An 18670-nucleotide genomic window follows, 5' to 3' on the forward strand; every position below is an offset into this window, starting at 1 on the left:
TGTGACATCCGTCCCCTCTGGCATCCCAGCAAGATGATTTCTTCTCTGTCGGGCTCAGTCATGAGCTTCTCTCAGACCCTGGCCCTTGGGAGCAGCGGGCAGAAGAGAGAGTGATGAGGGAGTGCACCCTCAGTGGGAAAATGAGTCACCTTGGAGAAACTGGTCCTGGCTGGCAGGGAGAGCTATGGGCTGGGTCGCTGTGGAATGTGCTCCTAGGCGCAGCACCCTGGAAGCTTTCTCTCTGCTTTGTTTTGTTTTTGCCACTATTTTTGTGTGATGGGGTAAAAGAAAACATTTTCTGGAGAGCTACATAAGAACTCGATATGCAAGGGAGGAAGGGGAGAAGCAGCAGCAGAACGAGGAGGCTTGGAGAGAGTCCGGAATGGGGGTGCAGAGAGCTTTAGGGAAGCAAGTGCCATGTGTGGGAGGGAGGATGAAAAGAGGAGAAAGATGGGAAAGATAATTCCGGAGTTGCAGTGTGTTGTGAATATTATCCCCCTTTGACGTTTTCCTAAGAGACTGCAGGAAATCTTTAACATTGTTTTTCAATTATTTTCGGATAGTGAACTGATGTTTCTTTGAATGTGGCCAGACAGGTAGTAAGGAACCCAAGGGCCTGGTTTCATAGGAGGTACATTTAAAGCAGTGAGCATACTGAGTTCGTCGCAGCTCTGTTGCTTGTTTTTTTTTGAAATTTATTTTTTTTTAAATTAGTTTCAGGTGTACAACACAGTGCAATAGTTATACCTTTTACCCCTCAAAATGACCTAATCCACCTCCCCACTCCCCTCCCCATATTATACATATCTATTACAATTCCCTTGACTCCACTCCCACACTATACTCCACATCCCGTGACTATATATATATATATATATATTTGAATATATATATATATATATATTCAATTATAGTTGACATACAATATTATACAACATCAGCTTCAGGAGTACAGTGCAGTGATCAAGCCTCTACCCCATCCATGAAGTGGTCTCCCTAACAAGACATGTGACCATCTGAGACCCTACAAAATATTTACAACATTATGAATTATATTCCCTGAACTGTCTTTCATATCCCTGTGGCATTATTGTTGTTACCTATTTATGCTGTCTAACCCTTTCCCCTTCTCCCTCATCCCCACCCCGCTGTTGTTGCTCGATTTTTGACATCTTGGTATATTCTGCAATGGAATATGGCTTATCATTTCAGAGCTTCTTTTTCTTGGATTCATGGGTTTCAAGAATTAGTGAACCATTACTCACCCGGTCCCCACCCTGACCCTGCAAAGTTGTAAAATTGTCAAGTTGGATGCAAAATATTGCACGTGAGCAGGAAAGTCGTTATTCTGGGAGAATAACCATATAGGAGTTTTGTATAATGATGAAAACATTCTATATCTGAGTTCTGTGTGGTAGCCATTAGCTACTTGTGGCTATTAAGCACTTGACTACTGCAACTGGGAAACTGAAGTTCTAATTGTATTTAATTGCAATTAATTAATTTTAATTTTAATAGCCCAGTGTTGCTAGTGGCTACCATCTAGGACAGTGCAGTTCATCATTCTCAAAAGTGTGTAAACCACATCCCCACTACCCCCCAAAATGTTAAGAACCACTGGGACCAATCACTTCCCATTATAGCCCTGTTATGTTGGCACATAGTAAGTACTCAGAAAACCCCTATTGATTTTATTTTTATTTTATTATTATTATTTTTTTTAGCTGAGCCATCCTGCCACCTGTTGGCAGCTCAGCGGCTGCTCAGCTCGGGCTGGACTCGAACCGCTGTTGCTCAGAGCTCAAACTCTTGANGACTCAGGGCAGCCCAGCTCCAGGTTGAGCTGTTGTTCAGCATCTTAGCTGTGGAGGGCAGTGTCACTGGCCCTCATATGTGGGATCCGAACCGGCGCCCTCTGGCGTCCCAAACCAGCTCTTAACCATCGCTCCACTCGGCTGGCCCTCAACATGCCCTTCTTGCACTGGCTACTTGTCAAGTAACTTTAATTCAAAGTAATCAACAATGTTTTTCGGTGGCCTGCCCTGGGCCCCTACAATTGCATTCTGTGAAATTAAAAACATGAAACTCCTGGTAGTAAGGGATTGGTTCAACGCAATGATAATGATTGTTACACAATTGTTAAATGATGTTTTGAAAGATATTAAGGTCACGCTAATTCAGTTATAATTAAAATGAATTAAAAGTGATGTTTAATATATATATATATACACATATAGTATATATTCTGAAGGAATCTATTAAACCGGTTGACACCAGTTGTCTCTAAAGAATGCAGTTGTGAGAACTTTCACTTTAAAAGTCATACATTTCTGTAAAGTTGAAGAGTGTTACTGCAGCTATGTTTTATTTTTATATTCTGAAAAAAATGGAAATAAAATTTTATGCAATATTATCCAGTTCTATACAAGAGAATATATATATATATATATATATATATTCGTATAGTCATTGCTTATAACAAGAAAATAACCCTCCAAATGATGGAAATGATTTCTATATTTTTATATATGCTTTTCTGCATTTATCAAATTGTCTAATTAGCATGGCCTACTTTTATAATCGGAATAAAACACAATAAATTATTTCTAAAATAAAACAATCACGACTATGTTGTATTCTGGATTGTATATAGCTAGTTGTTTTTTGCAGGCCTTCAGAAGGCAAGCAGGAAAGAGCCCTGGCCGAGTGTGATCTTGAGTCTTAAGTACACACAGCCATATAGGAGCTTACATGTCCTAAAGGCATCCTAAAGTCCAGTTGCCTCCTCATAATACCATTGTCTGAGTTCTACAGCTCCTATATGATTGTTGCCTGGAAAGACCAAAAAAAAAAAATGCTATTGGAGACAACTGGGTAGTCTCCTACGGAGAGAGAAATGGAATCAGCTAAGTGACTGAATAGGACTTTAGGTGGAAGGCTGCTTGTGAATAGTAATGATTCAGTGTGTATTATACAAAGCCTTGCAGTGTGCAGTCACCAAAGGGTTCATACCTAGTCTAGAAGATGTGCCCAGATGTGGGAATATGGCAAGTATAGCCTTCCTGAATTAAAAGGAACACTGCTAAATTGCTAGGAGGCATTTAGGATCAGCCATGGAACCCCAAAGGTGGATTTTGTTTGTATGAGCCCAGGTTAGAATACAAACAAGGCCAAAATGATTGCTTCATGCTCAAGGGGCCCATGGGCTCCATTCTCTGCTAAGGCCACAGATGCTAGAGAGGGTGCCCTTTTGAGCTTTTGCTCATTATTCAGCATCATCGAGTGCATGCTGTAATTTAGGCCCTGTATGAGGCCCACAGCATGCAGTTAATTAATACAACTCTGTCCTCAAGGTGTATATTCAAGTTGCTATTCAAACAGTCATTTAGAGCAGTTGTGATCAGGGTAAGCTGCTGTGAGACCACCTAACGCGGTCTTAGAGATTGTAAGGAAGGCTTCCGGGAGCAGGTGTTTACGTTGAGTCCTGAAAGACCAGTAGAAGTTAACCATAGGGAAGAAGGGAGGGCTTTCCAGGCAAAAAGGACAGAATGAGCAATCGTCCAGATAGAAGACAGCATGGTAGCATAGGGGCAATCTGCACCACCCTATGTAGTATATGGCTTGGGGCAAGTTCAAGTGGGGAAAAGGAGGGAAATGGAACTGGGACTGAGTCTTCAAGGCCTACTAGACCATATTATGGAGTTCAGATTCTACTGAGGGCAATGAGTAGCCACTGAAGGGTTGTAAGGAATTATGTTGGAATGAGACCTTAGGAAGCGGCAGCAGAGGGGATTGGAGATATGGAGGAAGGGATGAGACCCAGAGCTAATTGGAATAGGGGGCAGCTGCAGGATAGCAGAGCAAAGAAGAGAAATGAGGGGGAGATATGGCAGTAGCTTACATTATGGGAGAATTTAGGGGAAAAGATAATTAAGGGGTCAGTATGGGAAGTATTGCTGTTTAATTACAGTATAAGCCCCCTCCCATGACTTCATTAGATTCCTTCATTAAAAACGACATTGTCGGGCCGGCTGAGTGGCGTGATGGTTAAGAACTGGCTTGGGACGCCAGAGGGCCCCGGTTCGGATCCCACATATGAGGGCCAGTGACACTGCCCTNACTAGACTGAAGAACAAAACGACAGCAACTTGTCTGTTCCCCTTTCCCCAATTCCCCAGCACTGTTCCCATCCCCCCAATTCCCCAATAAAAATATTTTTAAAAAATACACTTATTTTAAAAAAGCAAAGGGAGTTTAAAAAATTTTTTGAATAAATAATAGTAGAGGTAGGGCACAGGTAGGGCAAAAATCGTGAGGAGGATTTTGGAAGTTCTTGGGGGTTTCTACGTGGTGGAGAGCAGCAGCTTGGGGTGCAGCCGCTGCCCTTCCCCGCTAATGTGGCGGAATGGGCACATGCCCCCTTTGTCACAGTGGAGTCATACTGGGTTGACTTTAGCATCATCTGAACTTCCAGAGGACCCTGGAAATGACGTATTCTTAGGCTCTCTAAATCTGACGGGATGGTTCTGATCAACCAAGAATGCTGTTGAGTCTCCACTTTCTCACCTTTCCATGGAATCTTTCTACTGCCTATGATGATCTGAACCCTCCCTGGTGCCAATCAAAACTACACCAGATATAGTCTCCATGCTGCTAAGTGCAGGAATTTTGGTGCTATACCCATTCATGTATTCAGCATTCATTCAGCAAACATCGTGTGCCAAGTAGCAAGCACAGGCCACGCTCCATTCACTCCCAGAAAGTATAAAGTCTCAGCACCCATGGATAAGCCAACCAATCTGTCTGATGTGATAGAGAGAGCACTAGATTTGTAGTCAGACCAGGATCTTAGCAATCTGGCCCCATAACTAACTCACTGTGTAATCACGGGCAGGTCCCTTCCATTCTGCGGTGTCTTTTTTCTGACACCATTTCTTATACTAGGTGTGTGTGTGTGTGGTGTGTGTGTGGTTTTTTTTCCTAACACCAAATACTTATTTTTCACACCAATTCTCCAACATCAATTGGGTGTCCCAACAATTCAATTCAGTTCTGCCACTGACTCCCAGACTAGTGCTGACCCTACCGGCGAAGGGCTCAGTCCCACAAGACTGCACCCACTTCAGATGCCAGCTGTAAATGTGGTTCCCAGCTACCCTCACTTCTCCCAGCTCACTACAAATTTGAGGATTCCCACGACTGCTTCTTCACATTTGATGATTCTCTCGAACGACTCATAGAACTCAGGAAAGTATTCTATTCACTATTACAGATTTATTATAAAGGATACAACTCAGGTACAGTCAAATGGAAGAGATGCAGGAGGCAAGATATTTGAGGTGGGGGTGGCACAGAGTTTTTATGCCCTCTTTGGGTGCACCACATTCATAGCATCTCATGGCTTTGGGGTTTTATGGAGATTGCATTACATAGGCATGGGCACTGGGTATTGAACTATCTCCAGCCCCATTCCCTTCCCAAGAGGTCAGTATACGGGGAGGTGGGGAAGGGGACATGGATTGGGGTAGGGAACTGAAAGTTTGAACCCTCTAATCACATGGTTGGTTCCTCTGGTGACCAGCTATTTACATATTTGAAGCTCTCTAGCCCCTTCCTACAAAGAGTCACCTCATTAGATAAACTAATGTGTAGTTTGTTAGGCGTTTATTATGAAAAATGGAACAGATGATGTTATCACTCAGGAAATTCCAAGGGTTTTAAGAGCTCTGTGCTAGGAACCCTGGACAAAGGCCAAATATATATTTTTTATTATACTATGCCTTCTCAGAGTCTGTCTTCTGGTTACAAAAAGAGGGTATTCTACTGGATAAGAGGTTGCAAACTGGATGCCCATAGACCATATCTAGACTGTACTGTGCTTTAAAAAAAGAATTTGTGACCAATGTTTAAAAATGGTATTTCTCATACAAATCATCCAGATTTCTGATCTCTTTTGAAAATCAGAAGATTTTCAAGCAACGTGGGGTCAGCATTCCCAAATGATAACATCTGCCTGGCACCTTTAAAAGGGCTTTTTCTTTGCCACAGTCCCCACCATTCCCTATTGCCACCTACCTCGCCTCACTCATTAATGTTACCAGCTGGGCTCCCGTATTTCTAAAGTCCTTTCAAACCCCCAAACCTATGATGCTAGAAGCTCCTTGAGGATGGACTGTAACTTATTCTAGGTACATGTTTCAATCATTCAAAACCTGTACAGTACATTTCTCTAAGAATTACGGGATATTTATTGCCTGCCTCACTGTGGGATTAATAGATAAGGATATGAGAAATGACTGCAGAAATAAGTGATAAAGAAATGAAATGGCAGAAAGGCTTTTTGGTTCCTAGAAACAATACTCCCAAAGGGTCTTGGGGGTTAAACACAGGTGAGAAAGGCATGGGTTTCTGATAATGCCCTTCTTTCACATTTAAAGAAAATATTTAGGGTCAAGAGCTGGTGTAGATGAGCAATTTAAACACAGGCGCTGCTAGGGAAGACAGGTGCTTTTACAAACGGAGAAAAACTTGTAGGCCAAACAAACTCCTGTTGGCAGTTAGAAAACTTTAGTATTAACCATTTCAAATTCCTTTTCTTCAAAGTTATAAATAAGAAAAAGGCACAGTGTCTACTCAGCTAAATGTATTAAGGCTGTACTGTAGTGAAGTTAAGAATATGGATATTAGGGTCATCCTGGAACTTCCTCACCTATTGACAGTGTGAGCTAGTGAAAGTGAATTTCCTAATATGTAAAATGGGCATGTAAGACCTAAGTTTTGTTTTTTTTTCTATGCCAAGAACTCAACTTTATTATCATTTTAAGATATTAACAACTGTTTTAAAAATGATTTATTAAAGTATAGTTGATATATGTTAGTTTCAGGTGTACAACACAGTGATTTGAGGAGACCTGGTATTTTTTATTCCATGTCTACTCTGTGGCAGACACTGAATTACATGCTGAAGATGCAGCAGTGAACATGACGCAGGGACAAATAGTAGCCAAGCAAATACATACGTGAGAAAATTCTTTTGAAGGAATAAACGAGGCAAGTATAATGGAGGAACTGAAGTGTTGTGGAAAAATCAATCTGGATGATTTTTATGAGAAATACCATTTTTAAACGTTGGTCACAAATTCTTTTTTTAAAGCACAGTACAGTCTAGATATGGTCTATGGGCCTCCAGTTTGTAACCTCTTATCCAGTAGAATACCCTTTTTGTAATCAGAAGACAGACTCAGAAAATGTAGTACGAGTGCGCATATAATAAAAAATATATATTTGATCCTTTTATAGTTCATAAATGAGATGATTGGGTGTTCACCCTCTGGTGTGAGATGTGCCTCCCTCAAACCTTGTTACGTCTTCGGCACATTATCCATCTGATGTGGGTGTGGGGAATATATATATATATATATTCCTTTTATATATATATTGGCCTTTGTCCAGGGTTCCTGGCACAGAACTCTTAAATCTCTTGGAATTTCCATTGAAGGGTGGTGGCAGAGGGTAAGCAGAAATGAGAGTTCAAGGAAAGTGGTATTTGAGCTGAAATCTAAATGAGCAGACAGCTGTGTCAAGAGGGAGATGGGAGGTAAGGCGTCCCAGGCACAGCTGTGGTGAGGAATAACTGAGTGAATGCAAAGCATTTGGTGGTAAGCAACCACTCAATAAACAGCAGCTATTCTTATTTCCTCATGCGCTTTAACTACTTTCAGCAACTTCTGTTCAACCGATGAGAAGATGGCCAAACCATAGATCAGAGAGAGAAATACACACGGTGCGCACGTGTGTGTGTGTGTGTGAGAGAGAGAGACAGAGAGAGAGAGAGAGAGAGAGAGAGAGAGAGAGAGAGAGATATTTTGGTTCTCGAGTCATTAGTAGATTCCACAGCTCTAAATCATACACCCAAGTCAGGTAGAAGCACTAACCCTGCCTCACTCTCATTGCCAACCCAACTTCCTCCTCAGGAGTGCCACCATATATTCATAGAACTCTTTTTTAATTCTTCAAATCCATAATTCCAGCATTGGAAACCTGGAACTGAAAAAAGCCTCTTAATTGGATTTAACTGATATGCATATGATGTACCTTAGGTTCTTATTATTCCCACTTCTTTCTGTTTGGAGTTGTGTGCCTCTCCTCAAATTGTAAGGGGCTCTGGGTTAATGAGAATAGGTGGTTAAGGAAAAAAAACGCAGAAATGTAAACAGCTTCTGGTTACATGATTAACCTGATAACTTGTTTATGGAAGTTCAAAAACACATTATAGGCATTTAAGCGTTGTTTCAAAACTTTGCTGTGACTCTTGGGACAGTTCCATAAACTGATAGTTGATAAGATTCGTTAGGCACCTACTACATGACAGAACTTCAAAGGCATTAATTCATTTAATACTTCCAACATGCCTCTATAAAGTGTTTCCACTTTACAGATCAGAAAACTGAGGTTCAAACAGCTAGTAAAAAAAAAAAAACAGACAGTGCTGGGGTTTAAATCCAGAACCGACCCTGCTCCCTAACCACGCAAGACCTTGCTTTTTTTTTTTTTTTTTTTTTTTTTTTTTTTTTTTTTTTTTTTTTTTAACCACTTAGTGGTTAGCCACCCTAAGCCAGAGGAAATACCTTTGTAATCATTAGGGCACCTCCGCCCTAGAGATAAATCCTCAATCAAGAAACTCCCATACAGGAAAGAATGCCTCATCGGAGCAAGAAGCCCTACTGTTGCCACACACTTACACACACCTGGAACCGGCACTCCCTAATCTACGCAGAGGGCCCCCCACACCATTAAGGGAGGTCAGTGTTGCTCAGCAGGGAGACCCCCCCTCTTGGCGTAACCCCTTCATTCATAAATAAACCCTCTCCCATTCCTGAGGAACCTTCCCCAGTATTTCAAAGGAGGACCCACTGCATAATTTGCGGGGGTCAATGCAAAATGAAAATGTGGGGTACCTTGTTAAAAAACAAAAGAATTTCAAGAACGAGACAGTAGAGCATTAAACCAAGCCTTGGGGTCCCTCTTTTGCGACTGTACGGGTTATTTGCCCAGGAAGCCGGCCCTGCTTCAGAGATAGATACCCTTTCAGTGAAGGGACTGGTCACCTCAGTCAGAATCAGTAAATCCTTCTGACCTAGGAGGGCACCGGACTATCGTTATTCGAGAACAAACCTTGGGACAACCTCCGTAAATTTGGAATCACTTCCCTCGGCTGGGGCAGAAGCTCCCCTCGCACCCCTCTAGCCGCTGGATAGTTCTCGCAACCGCGCCCCAGCCCCACCTTCTGGGTGTGTGGGCCTCACCGCGTGCGGCCCATTGCCGGGGCAACCGACGCCACGAGCGGTGCATTGTGGTCTGCAACAAAATGCAGGAAAAAGATCCTGAGGGAACCATTGAGCCCATGGGCCAATGGGAGAGTCCTGGGGGATGCGTCAAGCCAATAGGGATGTTCGGCGGGGGCGGGGCCAACGGGAGCAGGGCGGGGCCTAGGCACTAGGCGGCGGCGGCTGGTGTGGGGCTCCTTAGATGCGCCACGGCTTCGATAGCGACGGCTTCTTCTGCCGGGTCTCATTCTCGCCAGCCCCTCCCCCAGGAGACCGTTGCAGTCGGCCAAGCTCAGCTCCACTGTGAGAGACTTGGGTACACCCGGGGGCTTCGCTACCTGGTTTCGTCCCCCGCCGGACTTCTCGCGGTTCTGTCCGCGCGGCCCGCGCTCCCTGAGAAGTGGGGTGGGGGGCGTCATTCCGGGATGGCGTGGTGCGGGCGGAGCGGGCCGGGAGAGCGGGCGCCTCGGAGGCGCAGCACACACCGCAACTCCTCACCCCTTGCTCGGGCCTCGTCCCCCAGGTAACCATGTGCGACAGAAAGGCGGTGATAAAAAATGCCGATATGTCCGAGGAGATGCAACAGGACTCGGTGGAGTGTGCTACTCAGGCGTTGGAGAAATATAACATAGAGAAGGACATTGCGGCCCATATTAAGAAGGTGAGGACGGGGCGCGGGCGGGGGGCTCGGGGTGATTACGCTCGGCTTGAGGGAGTCACAACTTCAGTAAATGCTGCCGGTTCATGCCTCCCAGGAGCGCCTGACGGAGATCCTTGGGGGCACGGCATGCAGGGCAGCTCCGGTGTAGAGGATTCCAGAAAGAACGCAAGTGAATTTTGCGCTCTTCAGAAGACCAGAACCTCCGTGCCCCAAGTTTTTTTTTTATTACCCAGCTCCGCGGGGGAAAGCGCCACCTAGCAACGGTTTCTAGGATCAGGGAGCAGTGGTTCCCCCTTCTGCATGATTCCTGCGCGGAGGATCCATCTGCGTGTTCCCGAGCGGGGAGCTGCGTGGGTGTTTCCAGCCGGGCAGGAGGGGGAGCTTGCCAGCCTTTCCAGTGGGGAGTTTAGTCGGCAGTTGAGAGAAAGTGGGTGGTAGTGGTGGTTGGGGCCTGAGGTGGGGGCTCGGTAAATGGCAGTCTGTAGAAAGCTGGCAGGACTGCCAACTTCTCCAACTATGTTTTCTGGAAGGAAAGGAAGCTGGCAGCCTAAGCCGTAGGAGGGTTCCAGCCGAGAATGGGAAGATGAAAGGCTTCAGATGGAACCAGAAATACCTTTTTTGACGAACGCAGCAGTGTGTTCGTCTAGCTTGTAAGAATGTTATATTCCCCTTGATAGAGCTAAAAGATGTTCACTATGAGAGTAGCCAAATTTTGTAATTTACCACAGACTTGTAAGAATTTTCTAGAGAAGGATTAGCTTTGGCCCCTGCCTATAGTCACATAAGTGAAGAAATTAACACCGGGCATTCTAGTCTCCAGAGCCTTCGGGCTGGGGAGAATAGGGGAAAATTGTTCCTGCAATTTGCTCCTTGTGGACCAGGTGGTAGATTAGCATTAGGATAGGTGGTGGAAAGGAGGGCTATTGAAATTATAATTAAGGGTAAAATTTAACTAGGTGGCTGTCAGATTCTGCTTCCAGCCTTCTTGTTATAGGAGCAGTGGAGTGCCAAGTATCTTGTCTCCTTAAATTTTGATCCACAGATGCTAATTGAGACTGTCCTTTTGGAAGTCTTGTTATCAGTGATACTGGAGTGCAATTAAGGAATGGGTTATAATGGGATATTTTGGGCTAAGTATTTACCATTTTCTTCGATTTGGGGGTGCATGACATACAGTAGGTAGATAGTTGAGTTTGTTCTGTTTACACATAACATGATAAACTGGAACTGTTGATGTCACCTGCTATCAATGAATAAGAATAGTCCAGAAGTTATGAAGGTGGAGTTACCATGATAACAAAGCACCCTGTCTTTGAGGCTGCCCTTTCTGCCTTATACCTCCCCAGCCCCCCTTCCCAGCTTAGCTCAGACTGCAAGTATGTTTGCATTAGTGCACTATGTAGGCGACTTGGAGCTGGGGAACATTCTTTCATTCTAAGAATTTGCAGATGCTAACGTTCCTCCTTTCTGCCTCTACAGGCTCTGCTTATCCAGGAGGCAAGCTCTAACCTCTGGTTTAGCACTAACATTCTAGTGTTTTCTCTCCCCCCCTACCCTCTAGGAGTTTGACAAGAAGTACAACCCCACCTGGCACTGCATCGTGGGGAGAAACTTCGGTAGTTATGTGACACATGAAACCAAACACTTCATCTACTTCTACCTGGGCCAGGTGGCCATCCTTCTGTTCAAATCTGGTTAGAAGCATGGACTGTGCTACACACCCAGTGATCCGTCCAAAACCAAGGACTGCAGCCTAAATTCCAAATACCACAGACTGAAATCTTCAGCCTTGCCTAAAGGAACATCTTGATCTTGAACCTTTGTGTTGTTTTTGTACAGGGCTTTCTCTGTACTCATTTGTTGTGGTTATAAAACAATTAGCAAAACAGCTTACATTTGTATTTATTTTCTATTCCATACCTCTCCACCGCATGTTTTTTCTCAAAATCCATTCCTTCCCCTCCCGAGCCAAAAAATAAATCTGTTGGAAAAGCGTGTTAGTTACGATTTGTTCAAATAATGTAGGGTTGAGGATAGTCTATAGCTTCATCTTGACTTTAGGGGTGAGTCTTTGAAGTAAGTTTCTGTGCGATATATTGGGTTGTGAGAAAAGTCATGACGTATTTTTTTTCGTTGCAAAAATGCGTCATGACTTCCAACAACACAAGAGTACACTAGCCTGTTCATACTTCTGAGTCTTTAATGCTCACCCATCTGCAACTGTTGTGCATCACAGAATAACACTCAGAAGTGCATGTCAGAAATGTTAGGATTAAATCTTACTCCTAATCTGATAAATACTAACTTTAAGTGCTCATTTTATTAAAAGATGTTGCTATAGAATGTTCTAGGCCTCAGGTGGTGGTGGTGAATGTGTAGTAGGACCCCATTCTATAAGGTTTCTATGGCTGTAAAATGGAAATAAGCTGATAACAAGTTGGGCTAATGAGAAATTTGGGCTCTGGGCTATGCCCCCTCTCCTGCAGGGCCTCAAAAAGGTACTCTATAAGATAAAAGGTGGTTTTAAAAGGGAAAACGACTTTCTGAGTAACAGCCCTCCTGTGATTCTTCCCAAGTCTGCAAGAATTTAAATGTGTAAACCTGATGTGCTGTGCCTTAACTAGCTGTGGTCAGAAACCCAATTAACAAATGTGAATTGAAGCTTTTATTAAAAGACCCAATTAAAGCTGGATCAGTAACCTTCATTAAAGGTTTCCTGCTATCACTTTTAGGAAGACTTACGTCTTTTAAGAAAAGCAAATATGACAAACTTGGCTTTTGTAGAAAAATACTCCAGAGGCTCAAACAACTCATACCATCTTGGGAAGTTGTCCTGGCTTTCTAGTTAACTCTGCTCATTGTTCACATGAGGCAAGGCTTTAGTTTTCATCTTAGACCTGAGGTACAATTAGGATTTCTGAACAGCCAGGCTATTGCTATACAGAAGGGGGGGGGGGTGACATTCAAATTGATAGGTGATGACTCCATCTTAAGAGCAGAGTTAGACCTGTAACATTTTTTGGAAATTGATTTTTCTTTACCAGAACTTAGGGTTTTAGGAGTCCTACTGAATTTGAGCTATGTTAAGATGGAAAGTTTCAGGGTAGAGAGGGGCAAAGAATTGTTTTCCTGTTTATTGTGGCAGAATAGGAGAATTATTTTTTTCATGCTTTCTGCCGGAAGGGATAAGGAGATACTGTGGAAAAGGAGACTGCAACTGGGGTGATTTAGGTTTGTATTTATATAAACAAGATTGAAAATGTTCCCCAAGTTTATATTTTTTCTATCTCCCCGCTTTAGTGACCTGGCTATACTTCTATTTGAAGCCAAAAGCATTTGGCCTTCAAAGCTGTATCAATCTTGTTCAGTTAGCCCTACTTCCAAATAGTCTCCAGCAACAAACGCTAGAGATAATTTAAGTCCACAAGTGGCTGGACACTAGGGCTTCTGGTTTGATTAGGTCCATCTATATCTACTGCCAGGAAATGGCAGGTTTTAACTTTTTATTTTTTATTTTTATTTGAATGTGAGAAAACTACGTTGCTGTGGAGATAGGACTGGGTTGATGGTTTATGAAGTTTCTTCCAGTGCCTGCTCCTTGTTAGTTTCAAAGGCCAATAGGCTGGTTGAAAAAATGTAAGCTAAAACTTTTCTAAGGTTTAGCATTTTATTAAATGCTCTCAGTTGCTGTTCATTGAGATACTTGCATATTAGATAGCTGTGTCTGGAAGCTTTTCAGTGACGGTAAGATCTAATGAGTGAAGGTACATAAATGACCCCTACTGTGCTGGGCCAAGAGGTAGCCTATCTGAAGCCTTTTCAAATAACCCTGAACTAAGTTATCTGCAATTAACAAACTGCCAGGCAACTCACAGGTTGATTTCTGCAATTTCTTAGCAAAGGCCCACAAAAATCTTAAGCTTTATCCACACTCAAAATACGGCCTCATTTTAACATCAGTGACCATTAAGGATACAAGAGCTCTGCTCAGCTCTGCCCCTCAGTACTGGAGGGGGTTAGGCTAGATAAATAATTATCAAACTTCTTTTTTTTTCTTCTATAAAACCTTTTCTTCAAATGTATTCTGACGAAGCTCTCTAAGTCACAAAAGCAGGAGCTTGGTGGTACATTTATTCTTTCAATGAGGATTGGTTTTCTTCATGACAGGCACTGAAGACACAATAGTGGCTTTTGGTAGAAGAGCACTGAATAAATGATGACACATGTATGTCCCTTACCCCTTGAAGAAAAAAAATCACAAATACTGTACAAATTGTAAACTCATGTAGTGGTTCAGTACATGATTCTAGCCATGATCATTAGCCCTCTGACTTGGGCCTTGGCCTTTGGCCCTCCACCAGCCCTAGGCTGAAAGGTGACTCAAGTAATCTGGTTCAAATCATTAGGTTCAAATGACTCATCTCTCTCTGGAAGACAGCACCAGCAGAGAGACTACACACACTTCAAAACTGAGTTAGTGCTGGTTTTACCTTAACCACACTGCACAGCTGAGAAAAATTAGCAGGAATCAAGCAAAAAATACACAATACCTCGGGGAGAAGGCCTGAAGCAGCTCCTAATGAAAGCTGCAATAAAGTGACAGATCTGTTTCTTCCATGTTGAGGTTGGTCACATCAGAACATTAGTCCAAGGCACATATCCTTAAGAGGAGATGTTCTGTTGCTGGTCTCACTAGCCAGATTATCCTTCAGTTGCAGGCTTTTGACAGGATGTGACTGGTTCACACTCCAGGATGGTAAAGCAGCTATAGTTTGAAGCCAGAATGAATGGCCACGATGCCTGATGTTAGACTTTCATAAGTCACCTTCTGAAAACCTGCATCTTCTATCATTTCCTTGAACTCCTCCTAAAACACAAAGGAAGATACAGCAAGGATCTGCCTGGATTTCACCTTTAGGGCCTTTGTGGTAAGCTATAGAAGTTTTGTACCTGACATGGGAACCGTCGGATACTCTCTACGAGGTATTGGTAGGACTTCCAGTCTCCTGCGATGACTTCTCCCAGGACAGGAATGACCTGGAAGCTATAGAGATCATAAAGCCTAAGCAAAAAGGCAAAAGATTGAGATCAGACCATGCCACTTGATAATACGCAAGAAGGTCTAAGCCTAGGATCATAAACTCAAATTCCTACATATAGGGGTCAAGCAAGTACCTGAAATAAGTGAAGTGGGCCGGTGCCTGACCAGTAGGGAGTAGTGAGGATGTGGTGACAGGTACAGTTAGGAAGCACCATAAAAGTGGAGAAGGGGCAGCTACTACTCGGCTCTAACTACTGCCATGTGGGAATATGGCTTACCCAGGGTTGCCATATATCTGATTTTTCAGATATATGGAAATCCAGATTTTTAAACTTTCCTGATTTTCAAATATGAACCTCTAAGTCAACTTCTTAAAATATGAGCAGTCAAACAATATATCTGTGGACCGACTGGAGCCTCCAGTTGCTGGTTTCAGACTCTTCTGGCCTCGGTGTTCTCATTCAGAAATGGCTGACCTCTGAGGTGGCACTGTGCCTCAGGGAGTCTGGGACTCTATCCATTTGGGGATAGGAAACCCTTGACTAGACAGTGAGGCTCAATTGGCTAAACAACCCTTGGCTAAACAATGCCAACCTGGGGCTGGCCGAGTGGCTCAGTTGGTTAAAAGCACGAGCTCTGAGCAATAGGGTCGCCGGTTCAATTCCCACATGGGTCAGTGAGCTGCGCCTCAGCTGAGCTGCCACTGAGCTGCGAACAGGTGGCAGGATGGCTCAGCTGGTGAGAGCACGTGCTCCTACAACAAGGTTGCCGGTTTGACTCCTGCATGGGATGGTGGGCTATGCTCACTCACAACTGAGATTGAACACTGCACCTTGAGCTGCGCGGCCACAAGCTGCCAACACGCGGCTGGATGGCGACTGGACTTGGAGCTGAACTAGCTGCGCCCTCCACAACTCAGATTGAAGGACAACAACTTGGCTGTTCCCCTTCCCCAATTCCCCAATAAAATCTTTAAACAACAACAATGCCAACCTGGATACGATGGGATTGTTCACTTGGCTAAACTCCAGACAGAGAAACCGTCCTCCTGGTTTCAGGACCCGATGGGCTTCCTGGAGAGCCTGAGTGAGAAGAGGAATATGAGAACACACTTCTCAGCAGACCTCACTTCGTTCCATGAGGCCGAGACAGCTTTAGCTTCTGTGGGCATTATAAAAGTTATTGTTCACAGATCCCTTTTCCTTCGTAGTTGGGAAGCTGTAACAGCAGAAATAACCCTACAATATCCTAAATTTTATAGGCTGCCTGCTGCCCATGAAGAGGTTATTTGGAGTAATCTAAACTGACTTAAATTGGTACAGCCCCCATTGAGGGCAATTTCTGAATTATCAAAATCCCAATGGAAACTCCTTTGATCAAGCAATTTTACTTCAAGGAACCTATTTTACAGAAATGCTTCTGTGGAAATGACCTGTATATGGGTTATTCATTGCAGCTCTATTTGAGCAGCACAAGATTAGAAGCATCTTAACCATTAATGAGAGAATCGTTAAATTATGGAACATCTATACAAATGGAATCTATGCAGCTATTGATAAAAGGAAGAGCCAGTGTTCTTCACTGACATGGAAAAATCTCCAAGGTAATATTTTTTGGGAAACAAAGCAATAGGAAAAATGTTTCATATGTTAATATTTGCATAAGAAAAGAAAGAAAAAAGAATAACTACATTTAATATGCACAAAACATCTTTGTAAAGATACACAAGAAATTGGTGATTGAAGACGAGGAGGCACTGAATGGCTGGGATGCAAGGGTGGGAGGAAGATTTTCACTGATATAACCTTTTGAACTTTGAATCTATTCCATTTTTTTTAAAAAAATATTTTATTGGGGAATTGGGGGAGAGGAACAGACAAGTTGCTGTCCTTTTGTTCTTCAGTCTAGTGGAGGACGTTGCTTCACTGGCCCATGTTGGTTTTATCATTGCGCTCTTCCCAGGTGAGGCAGTCACTTGCCGGCCATTGGATGGCCGCTCACGGTGGCTCACAAAAGTGCACGCCTGCTGCCAGCCAGCCCCACTGCAGCCTACGCCACCGCCGGCGACTCACGGCAGCCCAGCTCTAGGTCAAGCTGTTGTTCACCATTTTAGCTGTAGAGGGTGCAGCGTCACTGGCCCTAATGTGGGGTCCAAACTGGGGCCCTGCTGCTCAGAGCTGGCATCCTAAGCCAATTCAACCAAAGCGCCACTCGGCCGGCCCAATTTTTTTTTTTTAATTAAAAGAAATAATAGGGCAGCTGGTTAGCTCAGTGGGTTAGAGTGCAGTGCTCATAACACCAAGGTTGCCGGTTTGATCTCCACATGGGCCACTGAGATGCGCCCTCCACAACTAGATCAAAACAACTACTTGACTTGGAGCTGATGGGTCCTGGAAAAACACACTGTTCCCCAATAAAAATTTTTAAAAAAAGGAAAAAAAAAAGCAATAATAAACTGGCTACAGTTACAGGACAGGTCATGAAAACCAAACTAAAGAGCACTGTAAAGACTGTCCCACCAAAAGCTGAAGAATCGGGTCCCTGGAGCCCACATTACAGAAACGAAACTAGTGCCTTGCACAGTCTTCAAATGCTTTGGACAGAATATTAAAGTACAAATAAATAAGAACTGCATCAGAATAAGAGCTGAACATTCCCTTCTTCTATAGAGAAGCGGCGAATTTACTAGCTACTTTCTGCCAAAATAGTGTGTGACTGCCTTTCTCTGCGTCAACCTCAGAAATGCCTCTGATCTAAAAGGAATCAAATATATGGTGATGGAAGGAGAACTGACTCTGGGTGGTGAACACACCATGTGATATATAGATGATGTATTACAGAATTGTACACCTGAAACCTATGTAACTTTAGTAACAATTGTCACCCAATAAACTAATTGAAAAAAAAAAAAAGGAAGAAATGCCTCTGATTTTCTGCAAACTCACAGAGTCAGATGGCTCCACAAGCGAGAGGAAAGAAATGAAATATCAGAGCAAGACTGACAACCTCAAAGATGTAAATATCAACCTAAGCAACAAAAGGCTCCTATGGGGATCTGCTGTATGGTTTTGGTCTTTGTCAATTTTGTGACTAGGAATATTGGCAACCTAAAGGATTGAGGCCCCTGAGCCTGAATCAATCTTTCCACTCAAGAGCCGAGCCCAGAGAAGAATCTCTTCCTCATTCACTCACTGTGGAGTCACTCCAGGGGAACTAATATCCTGAGAGTCACACAAGCTGAAGACGCAGCCATTCGTACCCGATCAATGTGTGTGACATTCCGGATCCCAAAGGCAATGGTGTAAACATCAAACTTGTCATCATCAAAGGGCAGTTCTTCAGCATCTCCCAACACCCAAGCAAGTCCTGAAAGAGAAAGTTGATTTTCGTCTCAGTCTGGGTGGCTGTCTCTTCTGCACCCAGCCAACTGCCAAACCTGAAAAGCGGGTCATGGGAACCCCTGAATTTGTAGTCAGCCAGGCAGAAGTGTGAGCAGCCTGGACACCCCATTTGCAGCTGGCTTCTGAGATGGGGACAGTCTTGTGGGGCTGAGCCCTTAAATCTGTGGAATCCGATGCTAACTCTAGGTAGTTACCTGTCGAGTTGAATTGAATTGAACTGAATTGTCGGACACCTAGTTGG

At 43.6% G+C, this 18670-nt stretch overlaps 2 protein-coding genes across 4 annotated transcripts in view; one reads left to right on the plus strand and one right to left on the minus strand.

Annotated features, from left to right (window-relative positions):
* Positions 1-9495: 9495 nt before the first annotated feature.
* DYNLL1 (dynein light chain LC8-type 1) lies at positions 9496-11979 on the plus strand. 2 transcript variants are annotated; one of them, XM_019649141.1, is made up of 3 exons: positions 9496-9642; positions 9850-9987; positions 11549-11979. In XM_019649141.1, the coding sequence occupies exons 2-3, from the start codon at positions 9856-9858 to the stop codon at positions 11684-11686; spliced, it is 270 nt and encodes an 89-aa protein (XP_019504686.1). In that variant the 5' UTR covers positions 9496-9642; positions 9850-9855; the 3' UTR covers positions 11687-11979. The 2 variants fall into 2 exon arrangements, with proteins under 2 accessions (XP_019504686.1, XP_019504685.1); XM_019649140.1 differs by having other exon boundaries at positions 9501-9629.
* Positions 11980-12639: 660 nt separating this feature from the next.
* COQ5 (coenzyme Q5, methyltransferase) overlaps positions 12640-18670 on the minus strand; it is an 18188-nt gene continuing 12157 nt past the window's right edge. Inside the window, exons 4-7 of one of the 2 annotated variants that reach the window (XM_019649139.1) lie at positions 18288-18394; positions 16022-16110; positions 14938-15031; positions 12640-14854 (exon numbers count right to left, since the gene is read on the minus strand). In XM_019649139.1, coding sequence (XP_019504684.1) covers positions 14753-14854; positions 14938-15031; positions 16022-16110; positions 18288-18394 — 392 coding nt within the window. In that variant the 3' untranslated portion in view covers positions 12640-14752. Of the gene's footprint in view, positions 14855-14937; positions 15050-16021; positions 16111-18287; positions 18395-18670 lie in introns of both variants that reach the window. The other variant, XM_019649138.1, reaches the window with a different exon arrangement.

Source organism: Hipposideros armiger, unplaced genomic scaffold (genome assembly GCF_001890085.2).
Source record: "Hipposideros armiger isolate ML-2016 unplaced genomic scaffold, ASM189008v1 scaffold_129, whole genome shotgun sequence".
In the NCBI taxonomy this organism is placed as follows: Eukaryota; Metazoa; Chordata; class Mammalia; order Chiroptera; family Hipposideridae; genus Hipposideros; species Hipposideros armiger.